Here is a 24,720-nt window from a genome sequence, read left to right as displayed (position 1 = left end):
GGTTCTCAGTAATACTACAGTTTGTATTAAGAGCTGATTGATAGCATCTTCAGTCAAGTTTGAAAATGATCCTGTAGGTCCTGTAGATCATAGTCATACCTCAAGCTTGCATTGCAGCAATGGCTACAAAACATGTACTGCATTTATTTACTAAGCACACTTATACTTATTTATGTTGTTACTAAACGTATACCCAGTCCAAGATTTGAAAGATAACTAGATAGATAGATAAATATATGTGTCAAAAATATTCAATTTCCCCTATAACCATGCTGCTGTTACTGACTAAATTTGGAGATATTGCATTTACAATTTCTAATAATGTTGTGTTAGCAGACCAGTTGTATATTGGCTAGTAATAATAACAACAACATGCATTCACCTAAACTGCATTTCTTGCAGGAGAACCTGGATAACATGCTTGAGTCAGCCAACCTGTTAAAGAGGGCCATTTGCACTGTGACTCTGCCCATGCTGAACGAAAGCTCGCTCGATGTCTTCACCAATGCTGTGTTCACTTTCTGCAAGACCAATAACACAGTGTTCGAAGTCTCACTCTATACAGTCAATCAGGTATATTTTTGTGTTTGCACTTGATCCTATACATTTTGTGAAATATAGGCCCATGTATGTTAGGTCGACTTTAGTCAGCACACTGCGATGACGCTAACCAAATGTATTCTTTTTTTATTTGTTTTGTGTTTAGTATTTTTTGTAATTGAATCGTGCTTTAGGAGGCTTAGATACTTTCTCTGTCTGGTTATCAGATACTGGAAGAATGGATGCTGACCCAACCAGAGGAAATGATGGAGGTGGCATGGGTGACAGTGACATTCCTCAATCAGTTGCAAAATGACAGCTTGCTATGGGACCGTCTTCTAGCTCTTCCTCAGCTCTTTTCAGATGGTTCTGTTGACCAAATGCTGAGAACACTGGAAGATGTACTCAAGCACCTACAAGGGTAAAGTATTTTCAGTGATGAAACAGTTTTTAAAAAATAAATGAAGGTAGCTGAAGTAAGGGGTTAACGTAGTATGTCAGATTATTTTAAAGAATGGAATGGCAAAATCAAACCATATTTAGTAAAAATAACATATCATTCAAAGTACCTATTAGTGGTCAATAAAAGCTTGAAACCTGGTGAATTCAGCTTAGAAGTACTCTTGATATTGCCTTTCACTTTTTTAAACTATATTTCCAGCCCATACTATATTTTGGACTTGAAGATTTAATGCTTCTGAAATTGTCTCTTTAGTGATGCATATACCATTGAGGAAGATTTCCCTGAGACCAGTGGCCCGCTCTCCAAGTATGATTCATTTCTTGCTGAAGCCATCAGAGTGATCACCTATATCAATCATTGGCCTGGCAAAAGTAACTATGGACCATTAGCTTTACTGTAAATACTCTATGTATCACCCATGTCTGCTAATATCTGACAATGTGCTTGAATTCTTCATAGATGTCACCATTCCCCTTGGAAAACTGGTCACAAATGACTCACTAGGAACAACGGTGAAATACCTCGTAGAAAATGTTTTGGATTATGAGATACCACTAGATAAGGTATGCATTATCATGCAACAGTTCAGTAAACAGTACTATGCAGTATATTAAAGAAATAGCAATGCCACAGAAGGCAGTTCCTTTCATGTGAAAAAAGGTAATAGCAAAAGAGTTCTACATTTGCCTTTCAATACATTGCACATTAAATATTTCTAGTTATAAGGTTAAAAAAAAGTCATCATCTCTTTCTTCAGGGTCATTAAGCTGGTCTTAGGAATTTTAATTCTAATAAGGAAGTCATTTATGCAACAACAACAGTTCCACAAAGAGGGTTGTGTACGATTCATTTACACATTTACACAGACACATCCTGTTCAACTTTTACTTTCTTGTCTTTACTGAACAGTGGTAACTCATATGAAGAGATTTTACATGAGAATGTCAGAGCAATGGTACAAATCCAAGTTCAGGAAAGTCATTTATTCAAACCACATATTTAAACCAACAACAAAATATTTTAACACAGTTACGAAGCTTGCAGGGAGTAGTGGTCCAGTATTCACTCACTTTTACAAACACATATGAAGTACAACTGTTTTTCTCTTAGTAATTTGAATTTCTGGCTTAGATGAAGATTACAGGAGAATTTATTCTTAGCTGAAAGTCTGGTTATTCCAAAGTGCTCACAAACATTTCCTGGAAACTGAATTTCACAATGGGAATTTGAAAACAAGATTCAAATGAGGGAAAACAGAGACATAAAATCTGCATGTAGCGCAAATAAACATTTTGATAAGTATGTCTGTGAAGGTTCTCAGTCATCCAGGTCATCGTAGTCAAAGGAGCTTGCAAAGAAAAGCGTCTGGACTTCTTTAAGTTTACTTGAAGACGTTTCACCTCTCATCCGAGAAGCTTCTTCAGTTCTAAGGTCAAATGGTGGAGAGTCCCTGTGCTGTACAGTGCAGCGAGGAATGCCCAGACCTCTACATTGGAGAGACCAAACAGCCACTTCACAAGCGCATGGCACAACACAGAAGAGCCACCTCCACAGGACAAGACTCAGCAGTCCATCTGCATCTTAAGGATAAAGGACACTCTTTCGAGGATGCCAATGTTCACATTTTGGACAGAGAGGACAGATGGTTTGAAAGAGGAGTGAAAGAAGCCATCTATGTCCACTGTGAGCGACCATCTTTGAACAGAGGCGGGGGTTTACGACACCAACTCTCTGCCATCTATAATCCAGTTTTGAGATCCCTTCCCAGACGCCTTAACGCCCACTCACATCCTGGGCCATCTGACCTCAGGAATTCGCATGATAAGGTGGGGCCGGGTTTCACAATGAACACACCCGAAACTCTGGCTGATTGGGACCCACACCCAGTTTCACACCTTGGCTCAGGCGATTAGAGGATCATCAGGGGGTCCTTTTGTCCCTCTGTGGGGGGATACTCCCACTAGGTTTATATCTGGGACTCTCCACCATTTGACCTTAGAACTGAAGAAGCTTCTCGGATGAGAGGTGAAACGTCTTCAAGTAAACTTAAAGAAGTCCAGACGCTTTTCTTTGCAAGCTCCTTTGATTTTGATAAGTAATATAGTGACTGTATTTGTTTTTGCTCCCTAGAGTGATATTACTCTCTATCAGACCATACTATATACAGAATATGCAACTATTGAGGATACTACCTAACATTAGCTAAGTTTAGCAAGTTAAAATTGTCTAAAGCATATTCCAGTTAAAGAACCCACTTAAAGCTAACATATATATTTACTTTTTTGGTTAACACTATCATCTCTCCATGGCCATTGCAACCATTTTCTCTATTTTAGGCTTTTGGCCTGATGTTGGACAAAGATCTGGTGCGTTCTTATCTGTGTCATAACAGCAGCAACATCTTGTGGTCAGCAACGGCGTGCAGCTCAGGAATTGTGGACAAGGTTCTAAGCATGATCAGCACAGAAAAAGTGGCAAAACAGGTAGGCTAATGTTATTCGCATTAACAGAGAGAATCACATATATAAGAAATAAAATTTTATTTTAATTCCTTTTCCATTGTTTTGATTGTTTTTTTAAATTGTTCCATATGCTCCTAACTTGCTTTCCCAATGCGACTTACGATTAAGAGCATGCCAAATAATTATTTGATGACATTTGAAATGCTTTCGTGATAGCAAGAAGCAACCACATCTTCCAGTCCACACCTGCACAGAAACCTCAACGGTATTCAGTTGGCAGTGGCTTTACAATATTGATGTTTTGATGAGATTCATGTTTCGTTCCCAGGTTTTCCTGGCCTGGATTAAGGAGGTTGCTAAACATGACGTGCTCTTTGCCAGAGGACTGGTCTACAATCTGACTGGATATTTCTCTTCAGGAGAATCTGAAGCCTTCAACATCACAAGGACCAGGCGCAGCTCAGATACAGAACCACAAAACGCAGAGGAAGAGCTGTGAGTACAGTGTTTTCTCCGATTTAAATACTACTAATACTAGTAGAAAATCAATTGAAGCTAAAATGACTGTTCTTCTTACCTTTGATCTGAAGCTGATAAAACTTTCGTATTACTTATTTGTTCTGCTAGTTCTCCTGTGATTCTTGTAATTTTGATGTCTTGTGCTTTAAGCTGAGTCTTATCATTTGCTTTGTTAGGTTTCTGAACATCGGTCAGGCAGCATTGGAGCTTGTACAAAATGTGCCTGAGGTGAATACGGTTGTCCAGGGCATCCTCAGAACTGGTTATCAGTCCATGAAGCTAGCGTCAGAGACCATTGACATGCTAAAAGGTATGACAACAAAGCATCATGTCCATAGTGAGGTCTCACCTGTGAGAGCATTTACTTGAAAATTAACATTACGGTGAATGTTTCACTTTTATTTCCAGCACTATTAATTATTGGTGATTCAATCATTATTGGTGATTCTTATACATCCAACAGAGAAACATAAACTAAAATAAAAATAAAAGACATGGGCTGTAAGAATGTCAGGTTTAAAAAGAGAGCAGCATTTGAGAACTAGAGAAGCTTGTGCACTCAGCGGACATTTTGTTTTATCATCAGTTGCGTTACACAATACATACCAAAGACACGAATGGATAAAAGTTCACACCCTTTCTCATGGGACTGATGAAAGATGAAATGTTGAACCCAATCAGATTAGTTAGCTTGTGGGAAAGTACACGCACACACACAAAACAACAAAACAAGCAAAACTGGACAAAACAACACTTGTACTGAAGTGATATGTGTGTCTTTTGTAACTTAACAAAGTGTCTAAACTAGGAAAAGTTACTGATTTTATGGCCTAATCCAAAAACCAATTTTCTCACTGAGTTGAGTTTGGTTTGTTTCTGTCTTTGCAGACATTCTAGAAAATGTCCTGGAAGATGCTAATGACCTCCAAATGATTTATCATACGTTGCTGACAAACCAGTCCGAGTCACACGCTTTGATGGACCGTGTCCTCAACAGTGTGATGGAAGTAGTTATGAAGGTATGTAGGATTAATGTTGACTGACCTTAACTTTTAGCCTGTGAACAGGTTCTGTGTCAAAATCTGGCATCTTACACATGTGATCTCCGCTGTCAGTTGAGCTTTTCATTGTCACTTCATACATTAAGTATCTCCCTCAAGGCTTCCGCAGTAAATCAGATGATGTGTTGTTCTGTTTTACCAGGTGATGTCAACTGAGGATGTAAAATGTGAAGAAGTTCTGGCTTCCTTGGACTGGCTGTTATCCATCAATAGCGTAAAAACTGAAGTATGGAAAGCACTGATCTGCCCCAACAACGGGAATCTGCAACAAGCTTTGCTGATGGACTGGGAGGACTTGATTAAAAAGGTAAAAATATATTTTATGTGCAACTTGTGGTCTAAAAAAATGCTATATTATGTAATAATATTTTACTACATTATAATAAATAAACTTACTCAAGTGAAAAGCAACAGATTCTTAACAAGGAAGGCTTAATCCTGTAAATTAAAAAGTATAAATATGTTTTTTTAAGGATTTATTAATTTATTTTGCTTTAACTGTTTAAAGAAACAATTTCTTTGTGTCTTATATCGTTCATATTATAATCCCCAGGGACAAGATCTGTACTCCATCCTAACAGGCGAAGCAGATTTCAACATAACACTTCCCATGATTCTGTCTGAGTGGCATGAGCTGTATGAGGAGAGCTTGGAGTTTGCTGAGCTTTTGACCGAAATGACAGAAAAGCTGGATGAAGAATACTGGATGAACTGGATACCCGACAACAACACCCAGTTTGTTTCTGGAGCTCTTCAAAAAAGGTCTTGACAAAGTGTTTATTTTCTACTTGGATAACAACATAGCATAACAAACTTAGCACATAAGAAACAGGTCTAACATACGGGGGTTCTTTTGGTAACTAGATTTAAGTTTGATAAGACTGTGCAGATTTTCCACTTTACTAAATGTAATAGAAGAAAACAGATTTCAGATAATGTGCACAATGCTTTACAAGGTGTGTGTTGTTACTTTACTGACTCAGACATATTGTGATTTTTCTTTGCTTATAGTCTTGTGTGGTTTATGATCAGTCTTGGTGAAAGAATTGAAAATAGTGATCAGTGGCCTCCGGTAAAGGACTACTTCCACATTGCTTACTGGATTTTGAACTACCACCCTGATGTCACCACTCAGCCAGCAAACTGTGAGTTCCTCTTCTCTTCTCTTCTCTTCTCTTCTCTTCTCTTCTCTTCTCTTCTCTTCTCTTCTCTTCTCTTCTCTTCTCTTCTCTTCTCGTCTCTGAACTGAACTGAACTGAAAACTAACATATATACAAATATCATACAAATATATCTAAATATATTTAGACAATATGTGACTACTAAACTGCGTTCAACAAAAGAAAGGATTAAAGTTGTATTTTATTATAATTCTACAAATCAAAGGAGCTCAGTTACAAAATATATTTATTTAGTATACGTGTAAAAGCCTGTTAATCTGGTTTGTTCCAGTCAATGCAGCTAATTCCTAGCATGTGTTGCTTTGTAGGTTCTTTGAACAAGAACTTAGCCCTTCATTGTGACACTGGTTTCAATTGGCCACACTTTGTTCAAGCAATGACTCAGGCTCTGATGTCACCAAGTGATGCCCTTGTGAAGTAAGTGACAAAGATTTTTTAGCTTTGATTGAAATATACATGGAAATTTTATGCTTTAGAATTGAAGCATGTCTTCTGTTTTTTAAAAACATAATAATCAGTGTAGATAAGGAGATTTACGTTGTTCTGTTATGTTTGTTAAATAAGTAGCTACAGTGAGCTGCCTATTTAACAAGCCAACAGGAATTGCTGCCGCGCTGCCTTTTTGTAACTAGTAGCCTACAAAAAATGTTTTCTTAATGCGTGCTAGCATAACATGTTTGTCAGCACTTTAGTTTGATTACCATGTTTTTTGTAGTGACAACAACATTTCATATTACAGTTAATTAGAAACGCTCAATTCTCTCTGTTATTTTTAATGTTACACATGCATTGCTTTCAGGACTTTATAAAGTTGGCATGTTCTGTTTTACTCTTCTTCTCTGTAGCTGGCTCAAAGGATCTGTGAATCTACTGCAACATGTGTATGGTGAAATCTATACAAATGAGACAGCTTTATATTTGAAACAGGAAATCAAAGGAGGTGATGCCCTCTCTAATTACCTGATTAATCTGATGCATAACCTGGATGAATTCCTCAGTACAATCTCCCAGCTTCCCAATCAAAACATCACTAACCCAGCTACCATGACTCTAAACATTCATGCCCTGTTAGAGTCCGCGGGTTTGTCATCACTTGTTCCTCTGCTCAGCCAAGAGTCTCCGCTTAATGCCTCCACAATCCTTGCTGTAGCCTCCAAACTTGGCAGGTTAAACCAGCATATTTTTACCTTCAATGAAACAGACCCAACATTGCCTGAACTGGAAAAGCTGATAAGGGAGTTCCTCTCTTTGGAGGGTAACCTTACATTGTATCTCCCAAACATCATGGGACACACTCTGCTTACCTATTCTAATTACTTTCATTTTGATGAAGTGGACAGTCTCATAAAAGCAATTGAGCCTTTCACCAACCAGACCTCAGTGGGTTTTGTAAAAGCCATCATCAGTGCTGTGGAGCTGTTCAAGACAGTGATGGACTCTCCAAATGGTGACCCAACTGAGATCATTCTTGGGTACGTCCGTCAGATTCAAGAGTTTGTGGTTTCCCTCTATAGGCTACGAAAAATTGAACATGTCATGTTACCAAATGGCCAGTACAGCACGGCTCAAGTCACTGACCTCCACTTGCTTTCCATGGACTTTCTCAACCTCCTCACGCCTGAGAGCCTGCAGAACCTCACTCAGGCTGGACCAGATGCTGCCCAGGACATCGTTATCCAGAAATTTGTAGCATTCCTGCCAAAGGAAATCCAAAGTGATGCTGCTCAGTTTCTTCAGGATTTCAAGGCTCTGCAGAGTAATATAACCAAATGTGCAGCAGGCGAGGACTGTCTGGCTGGATTTTCAGAAATCTCTAAATTTCTGGATCAGATATTAGACATGATGCTCACAGCCAATGGGACTGTCACCATCAAAATTGGTCCATTTGGTTTGGGGGATAAAGAATATGAAAACACAGCTTCCTTGGTTTTCTCATTGCTCCTGTCACCAAATGATGCTGCCTCTCTGGAAACATTCAAGCAGACCCTCCAATTCATCAAATTGGTCATGAATACACCAAATGTTACCGTGTCCGATGTCCAGAATGCCCTTACACAGACAAACCTAACCATTGAGGACCTAAATGCTATTGCCGAGCTAGCTGGAGCTTCCAACATAAATAAACTCATGTCAAATATAATCGGGATTGCAAATGTTGAGAGCTGTTTTGAACCCCAGAATGACATCATGGTAACAACCAAGTGTGTTACGGGACTCATAGATATGTTCAGCAACTTTCTGACACAGGTACCTTCTCTCCATAACAACACAGACATCATCTCCCTCATCCCTCTAATTGTCAATAAGACTATCAATGACTTCACCCAAGTTAACTTCAACTCCGGTCCTAACATGGTTCTTGTAGACAGCTTGAATCTCACCCTAACTAATATCAAGATGAGCCTAGACCAGAGCCACCTAAACACTCCAGAGATCATGAATGAAATACAAGTGGTAGAGGGTCTGATACAGTTGATTGCCGACATGCAGCCAGTAAACACCTCCCAAATGACGGACCCTGTGCAAGTCCAGACAGTATATCTGAAGCTTATAGAATGGTACTTGAAACGGCTGGAAAACATCACCAGCGATAGTGCAACTGCAGAGCTCCTTCATCCTTTCTTTTCCATCACACAAATGCAAGTGGCATTACAGCTAGCACAGACAAATTTCTCTTTGTTTGTTAGTGACAAGGTCCAGTTCCTAATAAACAGCCTCCAGGGCCCAATAGATGGCACCGTTGTGACTGAAATTGGCCAGACAGCAATTGAGATTCTTCAGCATCTGTTAGACTTAATAGAGGTCAACCTTGAGTCATGGAATAACACTGAAGGCTCTGAACAGCACTTCGATGCAACCATTCTGCATTCCACGGCGCTCCAAATTAAGCAGTACCTTGGTCTCATTGAGAAGTGGATGACAGAGCCCAATGTCGCATTGCTCCTTAGCAGTATGATCCAATGGAAAAACTCCACCATTGCCACCCCTGTGACAGATCTCCAATACATCCTGCAGACAGTGGAAAATTTTCTCAGTGATGATCAGCTGGCCTACCTTTCCATAATAAACAATATCACAGAGTCTCTAAGCAAAGCTGTGATGGTGGCAGAGCAACAAGGCCTACAGGATGAAAGCTTCATAGCTGCCATTGTAGAAGTAGTGCAACATGTTATACAGATCCTAAACATTACTGTTATCCCACTGTCACAGCAAGATTTTCTGGAAATTGTGCAAGAGTCAGTAAATCTCATTGTCCAACGAAACATGAGCTTCGCTTCAGCTAAAAACATCTCCATTGTCATCCTGGAGAAAGTTGAGAGAATCATCCAACAAACTGTACCAGAAATGGTTGCAGAATACATGCTTGGCTCACTCAAGTTTGTAAAAACATATTTTGAGACCATCTCTGAAGCCAATGGACAAGACAGCCTGAATCAGATGTGAGTTTCCCTACTTTACTGTACATAATTACCATAATTTTGTAACAGAAGGGGCTCGAATGAGTACTCTTTAACAAATATGAATCATTTCAAAATAGCTTTAAGAATAGGGATTGCTTTAAAATAATGCCTCACAAAAACGAATATATGATGTATTAAATGTAATAAAGCATTAGATGAACTAAAAACATGCTTTTGATTTACTATAAAATAAACAAGTGCAGTAAGTATCACTTTGCTTTTCCAGCACCCAAAATTGCAAGTTGCTTCAAATTAAAGTTCTTAATATATTTTTAGCTGCAACAGATATTTTAGTCTATTTTTACTCTACAAAAGTAGTCTGTAGTAATACTCTGCTTTCAACCTATTGCAGTTCTCTGTGAAATTTAACAAATCTGATGTTTAATTTTTCTAAGGAAAATGTATAGGTCTAATTGTAGTTTAGATCTTGTCCAAAAGTTCTCTCTTATATTTTATTTTTATTTTTGTCAAATAAAAAGGTTATTTTAGGTACTAGGGATTTTACATGTACTTCTAATCCTTATTAATGCTCTGAGATAAAAAAAAAAAAAATAAATTAACAGAATGATTGCATGCATGCAGTTTTATTCTATGCAATCATTAGAGAACACAAAGAACTTTTGATAAGACTTGTTAAGATCTGAAATGTTGATTTGCTTTGTTTCCTAAGAATTTTCAATGAAATGAAGACACTGCAGAGCCTCCTGTCACAGCAATCCCCAGTCCAGCCCTACATTTCTGCCCTCATTAACATCACTCAGGTTATCTTGGAGTATGGCCAAGGCAAGTCAGCTTCTTAATACCACTGTAGGTGGACTGCATGTTAAATCCTGATGAAATCTGATTGAGTGGAGGTCATATTGTGCACTTCATCATTCCGGCATTTATGCCAAAAAGCCTAAGAACAAAAGTAGATCAAAGTACCACAATGCTTCTGATGTATGTTGTAAGAGTTGGTCGTTCTGCTTGCAGTTCCACATCCATGAGGCCTGATGTGTGAGCACATTTTTTTTTAATGATTTCAGGTAGCATGAACCTCTGGGCAGGCTTTGAAAATGCATCAGCACAACAAATCATTCAGCAGGTAAAATGTCTGCACTTTTATTTTTATTTTATTATATGTCCGGTAAAATTAGTTTAACGTACATTTATATATTGAAAACATAACATCTAAAAGTGTTCAATTTAAAAATGACATTTAATTAATAATAATTTTATTAATAATAAAAACATCTCACGGGACTGCTAGGCCTCTAATTCCAAACTGCACACTTATTGTTGACACTTTTTATTATTAGTTGGGCAAACTTGTGAGCATGTTTTGGCCACTGGTTGCGGAAGGCACTGGCTCACATATGACTGCTCCATCCCTGGAGGCTTTTACTCAACTTGTTCCAGTCCTGGAGACCATATTAACTGGGAATGCAGACCAAGACACATGGAACAAGTAAGTGTAATTATCAGTGTAATGGTAACAATCCAAATGGCTTGTTGTTAATCAGCAGTTTGATATTAAATCGTATACCTGATATATGTAGGAAGTAATTTTGTTTTACAGTTGTAAAAAAAAAGTTTACATACACTCATCATGGGAATAAATTTCATGGCAGTTTCATGGCTTTTAATGATTTCTTTGAACTGTTGTTTTTCCAGAGTGTAACGATTGTACTGTGTACATTCTTATCCTTTTGATAAGAATCTTTGATTAACTTTGAAAAACAGGAATTGGGTGCACAAGATTGAATAAATATATATTTATTTCTATTGTCCATTTAACCCCAGTAATATTTTTGTTAAATGTGCCTTGGGAAGTTGCACCTCAACCAAATTTTAGTAGCAATCAATAAGCTTCTGGTCATAATTCTGGCTGGATATTTAACCACCCATCTTGGCAGAATTGGCAGAGTTCATTCAAATTGATCGCAGCAGCCTAACGTTATCCTGTTTTATTTATTCCAAAAACAATTTTTTTGTTTGGCATCATTCTACTTTTGGAGCATCCACTCAAAGATTTTGAAGGTAGTCCTCCTTCTTCATTATTCCATCTGTTTTGTTTAATGTATCAGTAGCAAAACCCCCATGATCCTATCACCAATATGCTTGAAAGCTGATAAAGATTTCTTAGGTTAGAAAACCTTTCTTTTACTACTCCAAACCCATTTAATGTTGGGGTGTCCAAATAGCTTGTGTGACCAGTTCATGGCAGCCTTGAGTATTGGGGGTTTCAAGATTGATCTTTGAATCTGCACTTGTTTATATATGTAACAGTTCAAAGAAATCATTAAAAGCCCCAAATTACCCTGATGCCCACGATAATTTGACAGCAATTGTAACTTGCTCCACAGTAAAGACTGCCGCTCTGTTCTGTGATTACCCTAAACCATACCTAATATGTTACTAATTTGTTGCAGGCTTGAGCAGATGCTGGGAACCCTGTTGTCCACCCTTGAAGGAACAGAGTTATTGGACAATTTAATGCCTGTTATCCCACAGTTTGAAAAAATGGTTGGAACTTTAGTGGAGAACATCCAAGCTGGAAATGGTGAGAATGTTAAGGAAGAACATATAGTGCCAGGTGTACTTTTATTTACTTGTTCTTTAGACACAACTTATGACTAATGCAGCACATGCCAAGTAAGAGATAGTCATTTCCTGATATGTCTGCCACTTTTACTAATGTGCTGTATTGCTGCTGTTTTGTTTTGTTTTTTCATAACTTGTGGGTCAAGCCATTTTGTCTTCTTCTTTTCAGTGATGATACAAAGCCTTCAAATCCCCATCCTGAACCTGATGAGAGAAGCTGCACAGTCTTTGAACAACACTCATTACAATTTTTCTGAAGTCCTGGAAAAATTTCAGGTTGCCATTGAAAGCACAGTGCGGGCCGCTCAGCAGGTCAGTGTTCTTGAAAGAATGCTTTTTAGACTTGCTGTATCATTCGTGCAAGTGTCTCCCTAGTCATCTGCCGGTATCTCATTTATGGAAATGTTTGCATGTGTATGTGTGTGCGTAAAAGCTTTGATATTTTTTCTTTTGTTATTTATGCCAGGTAGGCGTTACATAGTCTTGCTGAACCACAAAATAACACACACAATAACAACTTGTCAGCGTATGACCCCCAAACTTGACTTCTAAGTCTTATAGTATATACTGGCCAGTTGATAATATCAACATATTTTGCCTAATCCAAGATACCTGTATCAGAATTGGTCTTTTTTAAAATGTTTTTTCAGCCTTGACTGAGAGATATTTGAAACACATAACTTGATTCAGTGCAGGACAACTACTGTTGCGCTTGTTTGCAATGTGCTGCTCTCTTAAACTGGTGTGGCAGTAATGACTTGCCTTTTGAAGGCTGTATGTATATACTGATATCACTTAAATATCTATTGAGTTAATATGTTGATATAGCATTTCTAGCAGCTCTGTAAGCTTACTTAAATTAGTAGACTAAAATAAGCTAAAAGGGTAGTTTAACTTAATGTAACTTGAAAACAGCTAACAAGGAGAGAGGATACCTTTATCCATAGGTAACATCTCAAAAGCTCACAAATTGACATAAATTACAAACCATAAAATCACAAGATTATGTTAAGCACACCTGCTGCTGACTTATTGACTGTACAGAAACAAGTATTGGTGTGTTGTTAATGCTTTTCTGGCATCAGTGCATATTTATGTATTCATATCATGTTAATTCCTGAAAATGCTATTGTTAGATTTGTTATTATAGCCTACCTTAACATTAATCCCTGTCATAGACTTTTGACGTGACAGAAACACTTTCTGCTTTGTAAATACATTTTTTTAAAAGAGCAGCTTGCTTGTGGGTGTGTACCAGTCTGTTAAAAGTGAAAACATCTGTGTGAGACTTCTGACCTTTCCCGTCTTAGTAACTGAACAGGTTTTTTCAGTGCTTATGAAACACGTGACACATGTTTTTGTTTTGTTATAGGCTAATGGCACCTTGGAGTGCAGTGAAGTTCTCAAAGTGTGGGAGACAGTCAGTGAGGCAGCAGGGTTAAGCCCTAACACCATGGCTGTGTGGTGCAACATCAGCCTGCAGCCTGTTTTGGAGGCCTATGCTTCCGCACAGAATCTCTACTCCCAAATGAACATGAGTGTAAGTATAAAAATGTCAAATTGTCAAATTAAGTACTACTTAATTTAAGTACTACTTAATTTGACTTGATAGTAAAATATATACCGCATTCATACTTGCAAGTACAATTAACAGTTTTACCACTTGGGGTCAGTGTTGACACACGGAGAAAGTTGTTGATTGCTAATGGTCCCTCTCTGCTCTATGTTGTCTTTAAAGCAGATGATCATGGGACCAACCAATGTGAGCGACACAGCTGCTAGGATTGTAGAAACTGTAAAGTCACTCTACCAAGTCAACATTAACAACGTAATTGTGATAAACCAGTTGGTCATGAATTTCTCCAACCACCTCTCAATGCTGTTAGACCAGTCTATGAGTCCTGAGGAACAGCGTTACTGGCAAAACCAGCTCCAAGACATGCAGTTGCAAAACAGGTGAGCTACAGTCAGATAATTTCACTGCTACGTGCAGTGACCATGGTTTGCTATGTTTTAGAGGAAATGTTTTTTATGGTCAAAATGGTCAATCCATCGAATCACTAAGTGACTGTTGATGAGACATCACATCTAGCTGGATTTAGACTTTCAAAACTTACTTGAGGAGCAAACTGTTTTTATGACCACAGCAAGTATGAGGAATGAGAATCGTGTCATAGTTTTAAGAGTAATCCAAGCCTTCAGTAGATCACAATCACAAGACACAATCATAACAAAATATCGTACAGCCACGTTAGAAACCCCCTGAACATGGTATCTGAATGTGGAAATGTTCTTTACATTCCCACTAAATTCTGTTAACAGTCAATTTAATTTTTATAAAGAACCACAGAAAATGACTCACCTATAGTATACATGAACTCACCATGAACTTGCCACTCCATTTGGTATAACAGCATTATCCACGATGCTCCAGTCAAACCAATTTGATTCATACGTAATTACACAAGGATGTGAAGTGATCACATTTGCATTGAACTTGATTAATTTAATGCAAGCCTGCCTGAAAACTGGCAGGCTTGCACAGATAGCGGCTTAACTACAATTCAGCTAGCCGAGACATCCTCTTAAAATTGATTTCCCTTTATATGCCAGCTGCTATAATGAGACCAGCGTGGTGATAAGGATCACATTTTGCATATCGCAGGGAATCAGTCAGGTCTTACTACATAAGTCATAGATCACTGATCACAGTGGAAACACTCTACAGTCTTTTTCATCAAAGATGAAATGGGAAAAGGCTGATGAAGAGGAAATATGTCTTCTTTCTAAATCTGAATGTTATATCTAATCATAGTATTGAAAAGACCAATTCAAAAATCTGTTTCCTTATATTCAATGAGTATTTTGGCTTTCCAATAATCTCCAGATTTTGAACTCATGTTTATATTTTTTACATGAGACAGCTTACAGAGTCACAATCACACAGACCATGTTTGATGTACTGTGCTGCTTAACCTGACATTCAATCAATTTCTTTATTCTACAGTTTGTCTTCCATCAAAATTCTCTCAGATGAATTGCATAATGTGGCCCCGGCCTTGCAGCCCTACATGGAAGCTCTTGTGAACGCTACAGGCTACATCCTGGACAACTATCAGCTACTTCAACAGAGCACATCAGCCGAGGAGCTCCTCAAAGAAGCAGCAATGCACTTCCTTTCCTCTGCAAACATCTCCTCTTATGATATCTTCTCCATCCCGGCAGGGAACACAACTGCATCTCTTTACGACTTGACAACAGAAGTTATCAGACTGATGATTAACATTAAGGTATTTGGTGATGATCCTATGATTTACCAAGTCTTGGAGGAATTTTTGAGATCCAATGACACAAAATTGATAGCAGAGAAGGTGGCCGAGTTGTCTATGTGGTTAAACTCCACCGAAGCATCTGGGCTAGACCTGCTGAGTGAGGCTCTGTTCAGATCCTATGACATCATAAGGCCTGTCTTGTCTGCCCTGGCCAAGATGAACACAGACATGCAAGCAACTGTAGAGCTCCTGGAAGACTTAGTAGGAAACGTCATTGCTATGTTTAGGCAGCTGGTAAGCACCGGTAATGTTCCAGACCCAATGGTCCAACATTTGAGTGACTCAGAAATGACAGACGGTTACCACACACATTTGGTCAGACGCAGACGTGATGCCTCATTAATGATGACAACAGACCCGATGAATGACTTCATAGACCTGTTCTACATTGACTACCCAACCATGTTCAAAGCTCTGGCTGTCCCTCCTACAACACCAGAAATGATGGAAACAGCCCATGTGTTCTTTGCCAATCCCAATTTGAGCGTTGTGATGAAGGGAGCTACAAGTGGCATGCAGTGGGGCTTGAATGCCTCTCGAGAAGAGACCATTGATGCTGCACTTGGGGTACTCTCCGTCCTCACTCTCCCTGACGTCTTTGAAAAGTAAGTGTTATTTTTATGTCCTTCATTACAGCTTAAGGTGTGACAAAAAAGAATGTATCTTGTGCACTATGTATCGTGAGATCTATATTTGTTCTAGCTTCTAGAAACTTTCAATTTAGTTTGTTTGCGTTATAGTCAACTATTTTAAAAGCCTCTGTTTAACAAACAGTCCTTCCTATTTCCTGTAGGTCGTCAATGGATCTCCTCAAGAATGTGGTGGATATGCTTCCTGATGCCTTACCATACTCCTCTGTGATTAAAAGTTTCACCAGAGCACTAGCCAATGAATCTCAAGGTAACTCAAGGGCTCAGTTCTTTTTGACCCAGTCTGGACATTTACAGTCTTCTTTGTCCAAGAGGAGCATTATGATGAGAAATGCACATTTATTAGTTAAACTAAAGTGACTTTACAATTCTGACTCCAGAGTGAATCTCCTTTTATCCATGCTAAGTCTAATTGTTGCCATGCTGTCAAGCTCACGCTGATGCTTCAGCTTGTATTTACATACCTGCTGGGAAGGTATGTACATATAAGCAACAATCTGCTATTTAGAGCAATGCCACCCTTTTCTTCAGCTTTTATAGCTTTTGCGAGACCACAGCAAGACCAGAATATATTTTGCCAATGCTGTTGCTATTGTATACATGATTAAAGTATTGCAAAATTAATTCTGGAGATATGAGGAATAAGACTTCACACCAGCTTAGCTTGAGCTCCCAAAGAGCCCAAGGCCATATGGCCATTCTCCAGCAGAAAGCCACTCAGCACCTTTTTAAATCTCATTAGCAAAGTAGAATTCAATCACTTATCCTGTCCGCCCTTGCTAAACGTCTCCCCTCGCACTCGCACAAGTGGACATCTATGACCTCCTTTTAATTTGCATCTGTGCTTGTGTGATAATGTTTTTAGTGCATAGAATCACTTTGTAAGCAGCAGCAGCTTCACTTCTCTGCAGTCCTACTCATATTTACTCATACACACACAGATGCACTCACACACAGTGCACTGTTGTAATTGCAAAGGCCTGTAGGTGTTTAGCAGCCTGAGATTAAACATCAACATTGTCTAATTTTGGACTAATTAAATATTCTGTCATCATATCTTGCTGCCTGAGGTGGTGCCTTTCTTAGGGCTTGTCAGATGTGTTTTAATGCACGACAGCATCTAGTACTGCTGGCCCTTCTGGCGCCATCAGTCTAGTACAGGGTTTCACTTTAAGCACATCATTTGCTGCTTGCTGCCTGATGACGATGCCCCGTAATGGTGCAAGTTGTAATGAAGCCCAGTGGGATGTCATGTTATTCTGTCACCTTACAGACCTTACTCCCTAAGACTACAAACTCTAATAGCATCCCTCTCACTCTCATTTTCCCCTTCCCTTTCTCGCTTTCTCTCTCTCACTCACTGTTCACAGAGAACCTGATGCTCGTGCAGCAGATCATCAAAACAGCTAGTCAGCTTTTCCAGACCCTCCCAACAGACCCACAGTTTAAAGAAAATCTAGACCTCCTGAGATACCTGGTTTGTGACTTAATTACTCTGATTGCACACATTTATCATTAAAACAAAATGTAAAATAATAACTCACAACTGAAAATTACAGATGCTCGCTGCTTCAAAAAGCAAAACAAGTGTCTAGGTTCTTTCTTATAATTTAGAGATTACGATCGTATATGAGAAATTGGTGACACGATTAAAAAGTTGTTACTATACTTGAGAATCCCAGGGTTTTATTCCTTTTACATTGTGGAAAATACTTGGATATAATAGGTTGCATTGTGTGCTACCAATTAATAACTTTTATTTGCTTGGAAAACTTGGCATGCCAAATTTGTTCCTGCTGCACGTTCCATTAGCTAACCCTGGTTATGTGATAGCTTGTAATTCAAAACCTGGTTGAGAATCCTAATTACACTAACTAAAAGGTAATTATGAGGTAAGTCATAATTATACATGCTGTTACATCCCGAAGATGAGGTGGAAGCAGTGTGTTTCCATGGAAAACACTGTGTGGGTTTTTATATATTTTACTAACAGATGATTTAATTAGAACTACTTAAAATGTATATCCTTTTGTTATTGCAGACCTCACACATATAGTCTCACTTGCGCTGTATATACCTATGGAAATATAGTTTTTAATTTGATTCTTTATTTAGCTGAAGCCTACTTTCCCAGAGAGACCTGTGCAAACTTATTAAACTGCTGAGTTTAATAAGTAGCCACAGCATTGACATCAGTATTCCACAAAAATAACACTGAAACACTTTGAACAAGCCCTGTTTTTTTAAGGCTAATAGTGAAGCTATCTCAAATGAATATCACAGCAAAACGGGTAATAGACACGCCTGTCCACCGTGTACATTTCACACTTGCCTCTCCAAAGTGTGAAATGCACACGTATGCAGAAGTTGCAGTAAAGCAGAGGGAGTTTTTTTTTTCAAGCAAACATGAAAATAATCATAGGAAAGGGTTTAAACAGACATGAACACATTTTCATGTAAATACATATTAGCCAGGCAGCATGGTGGCACGGTGGTTAGCACTGTTGCCGCACAGCAAGAAGGTCCTGAGTTCAATTCCAACATCAAGCCGGGGTCTTTCTGTGTGGAGTTTGCATGTTCTCCCCGTGTTTGTGTGGGTTCCCTCCGGGTACTCTGGCTTCCTCCCACTGTCCAAAGACATGCAGCTTGTGGGGATAGGTTAATTGGAAAATCCAAATTGCCATTAGGTGTGAATGTGAGCGCGAATGGTTGTCTGTCCCTGTGTGTTGGCCCTGCGACAGACTGGCGACCTGTCCAAGGTGTACCCCGCCTCTCGCCCTATGACAGCTGGGATAGGCTCTCCCCGTGACCCTGAAAAAAGGAGAAGCGGAAGCGAATGGATGGATACATATTAGCCATCTAGCTTAATCATTTCTGGTGATTAAGGACCCCGGAATGTACTTCATACGTTCTTTTTCTCACAACCGAATATACACGCATGCAGAAGTTGGTAATGCAACTTTTATATGTGGGTCCATTTATGCTTTCCCTCTCCAAAGCATGAAATGGACAAGGTGAAATGCTGCGTCCAAAAAGAACAAGTTCTTTTTATTGGTTTGATTATAAATCCTCAAAATATGTAATTTTTAATTTCCCCAATGAGTAAAATAGTCCAACAAGAGACCAGTTGATCTGTCTTGCATATGTTTAATCTTTAGACAAACTCGTCATTGCACTTCATAATGTGACTGATTTCTTACAGATGTGTTTGTTAGAGGATACAGAGACTGTACACCTCCTGATGCAGAGCCTCAACATAGAGTCCGGTCAGCTTTGTCACACTTTCCTGCCCAGCCTAGAGGTCATAATTGAGGGTCTGGTGATGAACACAACATCTCTGGTTGATATCTTCTATCAAACTGTAATCGGGGACCCCAGGAGCTACAATGTCCACACAGACTGGTACAAAGATGTCATCATACTTCTGTCTAAGTTTTTATTTCAACGGTTTTCCTAGCAGAGAGTAGCACTTTCTTCAAAGAAAGCTGCTCTTGCAATTGACTAGAGGTTTATCTACCATTTAATTTCCAAAATACGTTGTATCACTGAATTGTCCAAGCTCTGTTTGGATAGTATTGAGGTCTGGAAAATTAGATTTATATATATATATTTGTATATTTTCATTTATTGCTCAAAGTGGGTTTGTCTGTTTTCTGTTTGTGATAACAGGTCTAGTGTGCTGAGCCAAAATCTGGGCTTTAACATCAGCAGCGTGAGCTCTCTCAACATTAACGGCACTTCCTCAAGTGAGATATTTCTTTATGTTGCAATAGTTTAAGAATTTTGCACCTTAAAATTTTTTATATGGAAGAAGGAAAGTTTCTAAGTAAAATTATATATCAATTTTGTCCTAAATTAGGTGTATTGTGACCGAGAAGTATATTTCGAACTGTCAGAATTAAGAATGTAAACTTTTAGTCACGTATTATTATTTGTTTCTTCCACGTTGTAGATATTAAACAAAATACTAATTTTAGCTCACCCTTTGCTCATTTCCATCTGATGCCACCACTTTGTCTTTCCGTTGACCAATTTTTCCACTGTTCGTATTCGTTGCTCGTGTAAACATCAAACCCACCAACTCACTGAGTGTGACTGGCTTGAAACCATGTTTCAAAACATTTAAAAACATCTACGAGGAATTGTGAGGCTCCTGCATTGTTTAGACAGTGCCTGTGTTCCTCTGGATTTAGAGTTGGTTGTCTGCCAGTCAGAAATAGTTGGAGTTACCCAGTCTGTCAAAGGGTCCTTGGGCAAGATCCTCAAGCTGCATATTGCTCAAGTTGCATGTGATTGTTAGTAAAATGGGCTTAAAGACATTCAATAAAATCACCATATAAATGTGTGCGTGACATTCTGGGCCTTTCAGTATTTTAGATTCATTGTTTATAGATAAGCATATTTTAGAGGTAAATCAAATAAGGTAAAATAAATTTTAATGAACAATTTGTAACTTTCAAAATCTATTTGTAATTTTAACTCTTAGAAAAATATACAGAAACAGAAGGAATCAACTGACAATATTTGATCTGTATTCACTTGACATTTTTTCACAGGAGTGATGACATTTGGTGAGATTCTGAAGAATAAAACAGCTTTTGTTCTGGACGTGCAGCAGTACATGGATTTGGATCCAGCAACTCTTAACCTCCTAATGAACAGCACGCTCTCAAACAACAATCTAGTGGTAAGCCAAAGACAGCTTGTGTCACTGTTCAGTAAATTTGAATACACACAACATTGAGTCTATAAAAAAATCCAGAGTCGGTAAGACTGCTTCAAAATACCACAGCTTTAATATAGCTTTGCTTTTTAATTATTTTATATAGTACATTTACAACAAAGCTTAAAAACAGGTTGTATCTTTAATGTTGTAGGGAACATTGCAAGCCTAATGAAAATTACTCAGTGACTGGTCACTGTATTTAGGAGGTTTCTCTCAAGCAGACGTACAGCAGAGCAGAATAAAAGGCTGCTTTCTTAATGTCTTTGACTGTGTAATGCAGATTATGTAAAAAAAAAAAAAAAAAAAAAACTACAAAGAAATCACTTAAATAGAGTTTAGCCAGCAGGAGGCAAAACATGCCTGTCTGCGCACTACATAGGTGAGTAAACTGACAAAATAGACTACTAAGTGGCTGCCAGTAACATTTGTGACTTGCTCATCCTTTGAATTGGAGCAAACTCATTTCCATGATTGTGAACATTTTTAGTGCGGTTTAAACATCTTTCAGGCTTTCACCTTCACGAAGCCTCATAGTATTTTTTCTCTATCCAAAAGTCATGTTAATAAATATGCTAGACAGTGTCTTTTTTATTCATTTATTCATTTATTTTTACTAAATGGGACAGAACTCACACCCACTATGTTTCCAAATGCCTCACCACTACAGGGATTTGAAAGTCGGCTGCCCACAGAGACCTCAGTTAAACAGTGTGGAAATGCAAATTTGTTATTGATGATATATATGTGCTATAAGGCCTGTATTTTTGTGCATGACATGCCTCCTTCCTTCTGCTCCCCTGTTGGTCCTATAGGCTGGTTCTTTAACTCTCTTCATGTTTTTTGGAACAGATCCTGTCCTGGCTGGGGAACCTGCGTCACTGCCCCTCCACACCACTCGCAAACATGGAAGAGGCTGATCTGATGAAGACCTTCTGCTCTCTGTCTGTTGAACAGTGGTACACATTGTCACTGCTGATGACTCGACATCTAAACATTGAACAAGTGTTATACAAAGTAAGGCTTTAAGTCTATTGTTAATAATTGTTATGTAAAAAACCACGAAGAAACACACACTCACACAGAGACATACAGACACGGACACACACACAAAAAAATGTGGGCGTTCTGTCACGGCACATAAATCTGTCTTCAACAAAGAAGACTCAAATTGTTTTTGTTGGGAAGTCACAAAACATATTTTTCCAGGGTATGTTTGTTTGAGCAACGTGAGCCAGAAAAAATGCCTTTGTACAAGAAGATGTTTGTTTACTAGACAAACCCTTTTTTCCCCAATACACACCCATGGCAGAAAACTCATACAAGGCTCAACAAAGTGTAGGCCAGTAAAGGCTAAATGCAGCATTTTATCTGTTTGACCATGAAAGGTCATTTTAGTTACTTACAAAATTTGTTTTATTTCATGATATCTAATTTTTGATTGTGTCTTTTACTCCTGATATAAAACTTGTTAAAGACGCACAACCTCAGCTTACATGAAACTTTTCCCTGTGGTTTTTGGTGACACGATAGTAGCTAATCACCGAAATGAGTTATTTGTTGGGTGTTATATTGTAGTGGTAGACCGATGTTTTCAAAACCCTGTAAAATATTAAAGACAAGAGAGGCAAAAAAGTGTAACAGTGATTAAAGTGTGTTTAAATGTTTTTTTCTTTCAGATGGTTTTGTCTGACGACATACAGACTGTGGTGGGAATCATGGTTTGGGTGGCTGAGACTATAACAGACATGATGGACAAGATACTTCCTGCCATTAACCAACTGCAAATCTACCTGAACAACATCAAAAACCTCAACCTGACAGCCAACGACCATTTTAGCCAAGTGAGTTCTTTTAACTGCTCCACCTTTACTGCTCTTTATCAATAATATATTCATGTTTGTGAGATCACTCAACTTACACCTAGCCCAAGCAAACAATGTGAATGATTCAGTACTCTGCTGCATTCACAGTACTGAATCAGATAGTAAGTAACAGCATCATGCTTTTTCTTTTAGCCACATCCAGTGAGGGAGCGGAGGTCCACCACTTCCAGCGCAGGATCATTCGTTACCCTTTCTCGAGCGCTGTGCAGCCATGGTATCAAGGTTCTTTTTGGAATCTCCAAGCTGCCCCTCGTCTCAGATTCGGACCCTTCCTTTACCAACAACCCACAGAGGGAGGAGATGATTGAGAGGTTCAAGATACCACGGAATGCCAGTATGTTCTGAAGGGAATAGATTTTAAAATGGGACTCTGTCACCTCTGCATTCGTGTATATTTGCTCTTGATTCACACAGTTCCATTACAAGTTTCTTTCTTTTCTTTTTTTTTAAGTTTAAAACAAGGATATCTTGCTAAAGTGCACAATTTCAGTAACTGTGATACTTTTCAACAAGTGGAGAGCAATTCTAGCCAGTTGTTGAAAAGCTGTTATAAAATTTGGAGCTCCTGTGACTTTGCATGTCGGGCAAAAAAAGCCTCCTCCACTTTAGAATGCTGCATATCTGATCTGCTCCTCTTTTGTGTCTTTGTGTAGCTCCCTTCTGTATGAACATGTACCTGGACATGGTCAACACCACAGGAGGAGCTATTGCCTGGGCCTTCCTCAAGCCAATGCTGATGGGACAAATCCTGTACACACCGGATACACCCAGCACACGAGCCATAATAGAGAAGGTATATAATATAAAAGAACAAATGCATCTAAAGTCAGCTTTTGTGCTCCATGCACACAACAATAGACTGATGGATTGAGTTTAGTGGGAACCTTGCTGACTGACAGTATTGTGCTGCTTTGCTGTTTAAACTAATTATGTACTCACCTGCCAGCAGCTGCGAGATGATAGCTGGCCCTGTGTATAGTCATCTCCACTTTCTTTTCTGATCCGTTGTCCTTGTTTTTCACTTCAAACATTTTAACTGGGGATTAGCGACTCCGTGACCTTCACGAAGTTTATGTTCTAATCCTTCAAAATCCCTCATCTGAGGCCTTTTTTTTTTACTAGAGTTATTATCACTGCTATTTCTAGATATTTTTTTATTTAGTTGATTTTAATTTTTTAATATTCATTCACCCCCAGCTGCATGTAGCAAACAAGAAATATTAAAATTTGACAAGATACACACTTATTTGTAGGCATCGCCATCTCCAGCTGTAGTTCTGTTTTGAGCGAGTTTGACTTTGTTTTTTTTGTACACTGCCACCTTCACAGCTTCATACACATAACCAACTATTTTACATGTTCTTGTCTGTCCTATCACTGCTCAGGCCAATGCCACCTTGCAAGATTTTGCAAATGCAAGGCAATATTCAGAAGACTGGATAAAATCCTCCAAGTACCTCGTTACGTCTGCGAACAAACTCAAAAAGACTTTGCCAATGCTGCAGGTATGGAAACTCAAAAACGTCGTCCTTGTATCTGATTATTCTAGCTGGCTTGCTGTCATATGAAAATATAGAGATAAACTATGCAGTGGTCTTCAACGAGTTTCTGCAGCTGAATCTTGATGTCGTCGTTTCCACTCTCTCTCCCCTTCTGCAGAATTCCCTTGGCAATCCCTTTGTGAAGAACTTCATTCAGATGCAGACAGGCATCAATGTAGACAGAATGCAGGAGACACTCAGCAGCTTCTGTAAGTGAGCATTTGAAGGTCTTACTTTTGTAAGCTGCATATACCACGTTTACCTTTACATTCCCATCTCGCTTATTACTAGTAAAATATCCACACTTCCATAGAAGAG

The 24,720-nt window shown here is 38.7% G+C and overlaps 1 protein-coding gene across 4 annotated transcripts in view; it reads left to right on the top strand.

The window, feature by feature from the left end:
• The window catches only part of abca12 (ATP-binding cassette, sub-family A (ABC1), member 12), a 59,828-nt gene that overhangs the window by 4,196 nt on the left and 30,912 nt on the right, over nucleotides 1-24,720 (top strand). The window contains exons 7-38 of one of the 4 annotated variants that reach the window (XM_084908410.1): nucleotides 403-573; nucleotides 768-961; nucleotides 1,256-1,374; nucleotides 1,463-1,566; nucleotides 3,340-3,486; nucleotides 3,794-3,960; nucleotides 4,161-4,294; nucleotides 4,873-5,003; nucleotides 5,188-5,352; nucleotides 5,599-5,807; nucleotides 6,057-6,190; nucleotides 6,535-6,643; nucleotides 7,072-9,666; nucleotides 10,358-10,474; nucleotides 10,717-10,771; nucleotides 10,986-11,134; nucleotides 12,099-12,229; nucleotides 12,440-12,582; nucleotides 13,643-13,810; nucleotides 14,012-14,226; nucleotides 15,278-16,207; nucleotides 16,396-16,502; nucleotides 17,623-17,729; nucleotides 19,455-19,654; nucleotides 19,922-19,998; nucleotides 20,809-20,939; nucleotides 21,828-21,992; nucleotides 22,655-22,819; nucleotides 22,994-23,195; nucleotides 23,515-23,654; nucleotides 24,247-24,366; nucleotides 24,521-24,611. In XM_084908410.1, the coding sequence (XP_084764536.1) occupies nucleotides 403-573; nucleotides 768-961; nucleotides 1,256-1,374; nucleotides 1,463-1,566; nucleotides 3,340-3,486; nucleotides 3,794-3,960; nucleotides 4,161-4,294; nucleotides 4,873-5,003; nucleotides 5,188-5,352; nucleotides 5,599-5,807; nucleotides 6,057-6,190; nucleotides 6,535-6,643; nucleotides 7,072-9,666; nucleotides 10,358-10,474; nucleotides 10,717-10,771; nucleotides 10,986-11,134; nucleotides 12,099-12,229; nucleotides 12,440-12,582; nucleotides 13,643-13,810; nucleotides 14,012-14,226; nucleotides 15,278-16,207; nucleotides 16,396-16,502; nucleotides 17,623-17,729; nucleotides 19,455-19,654; nucleotides 19,922-19,998; nucleotides 20,809-20,939; nucleotides 21,828-21,992; nucleotides 22,655-22,819; nucleotides 22,994-23,195; nucleotides 23,515-23,654; nucleotides 24,247-24,366; nucleotides 24,521-24,611 (7,792 nt within the window). Of the gene's footprint in view, nucleotides 1-402; nucleotides 574-767; nucleotides 962-1,255; nucleotides 1,375-1,462; nucleotides 1,567-3,339; nucleotides 3,487-3,793; nucleotides 3,961-4,160; nucleotides 4,295-4,872; nucleotides 5,004-5,187; nucleotides 5,353-5,598; nucleotides 5,808-6,056; nucleotides 6,191-6,534; nucleotides 6,644-7,071; nucleotides 9,667-10,357; nucleotides 10,475-10,712; nucleotides 10,772-10,985; nucleotides 11,135-12,098; nucleotides 12,230-12,439; nucleotides 12,583-13,642; nucleotides 13,811-14,008; nucleotides 14,227-15,277; nucleotides 16,208-16,395; nucleotides 16,503-17,622; nucleotides 17,730-19,454; nucleotides 19,655-19,921; nucleotides 19,999-20,808; nucleotides 20,940-21,827; nucleotides 21,993-22,654; nucleotides 22,820-22,993; nucleotides 23,196-23,514; nucleotides 23,655-24,246; nucleotides 24,367-24,520; nucleotides 24,612-24,720 lie in introns of all 4 variants that reach the window. The other 3 variants (XM_084908408.1, XM_084908409.1, XM_084908407.1) reach the window with 3 other exon arrangements.

The sequence above is a fragment of the Perissodus microlepis genome, chromosome 16, assembly GCF_051167445.1.
Source record: "Perissodus microlepis isolate ML-2025 ecotype Zambia chromosome 16, ASM5116744v1, whole genome shotgun sequence".
Lineage (NCBI taxonomy): Eukaryota > Metazoa > Chordata > Actinopteri > Cichliformes > Cichlidae > Perissodus > Perissodus microlepis.
The sequence above is the reverse complement of the archived record's forward strand: the minus strand, read 5'-3'. Positions and strand labels throughout refer to the sequence as shown.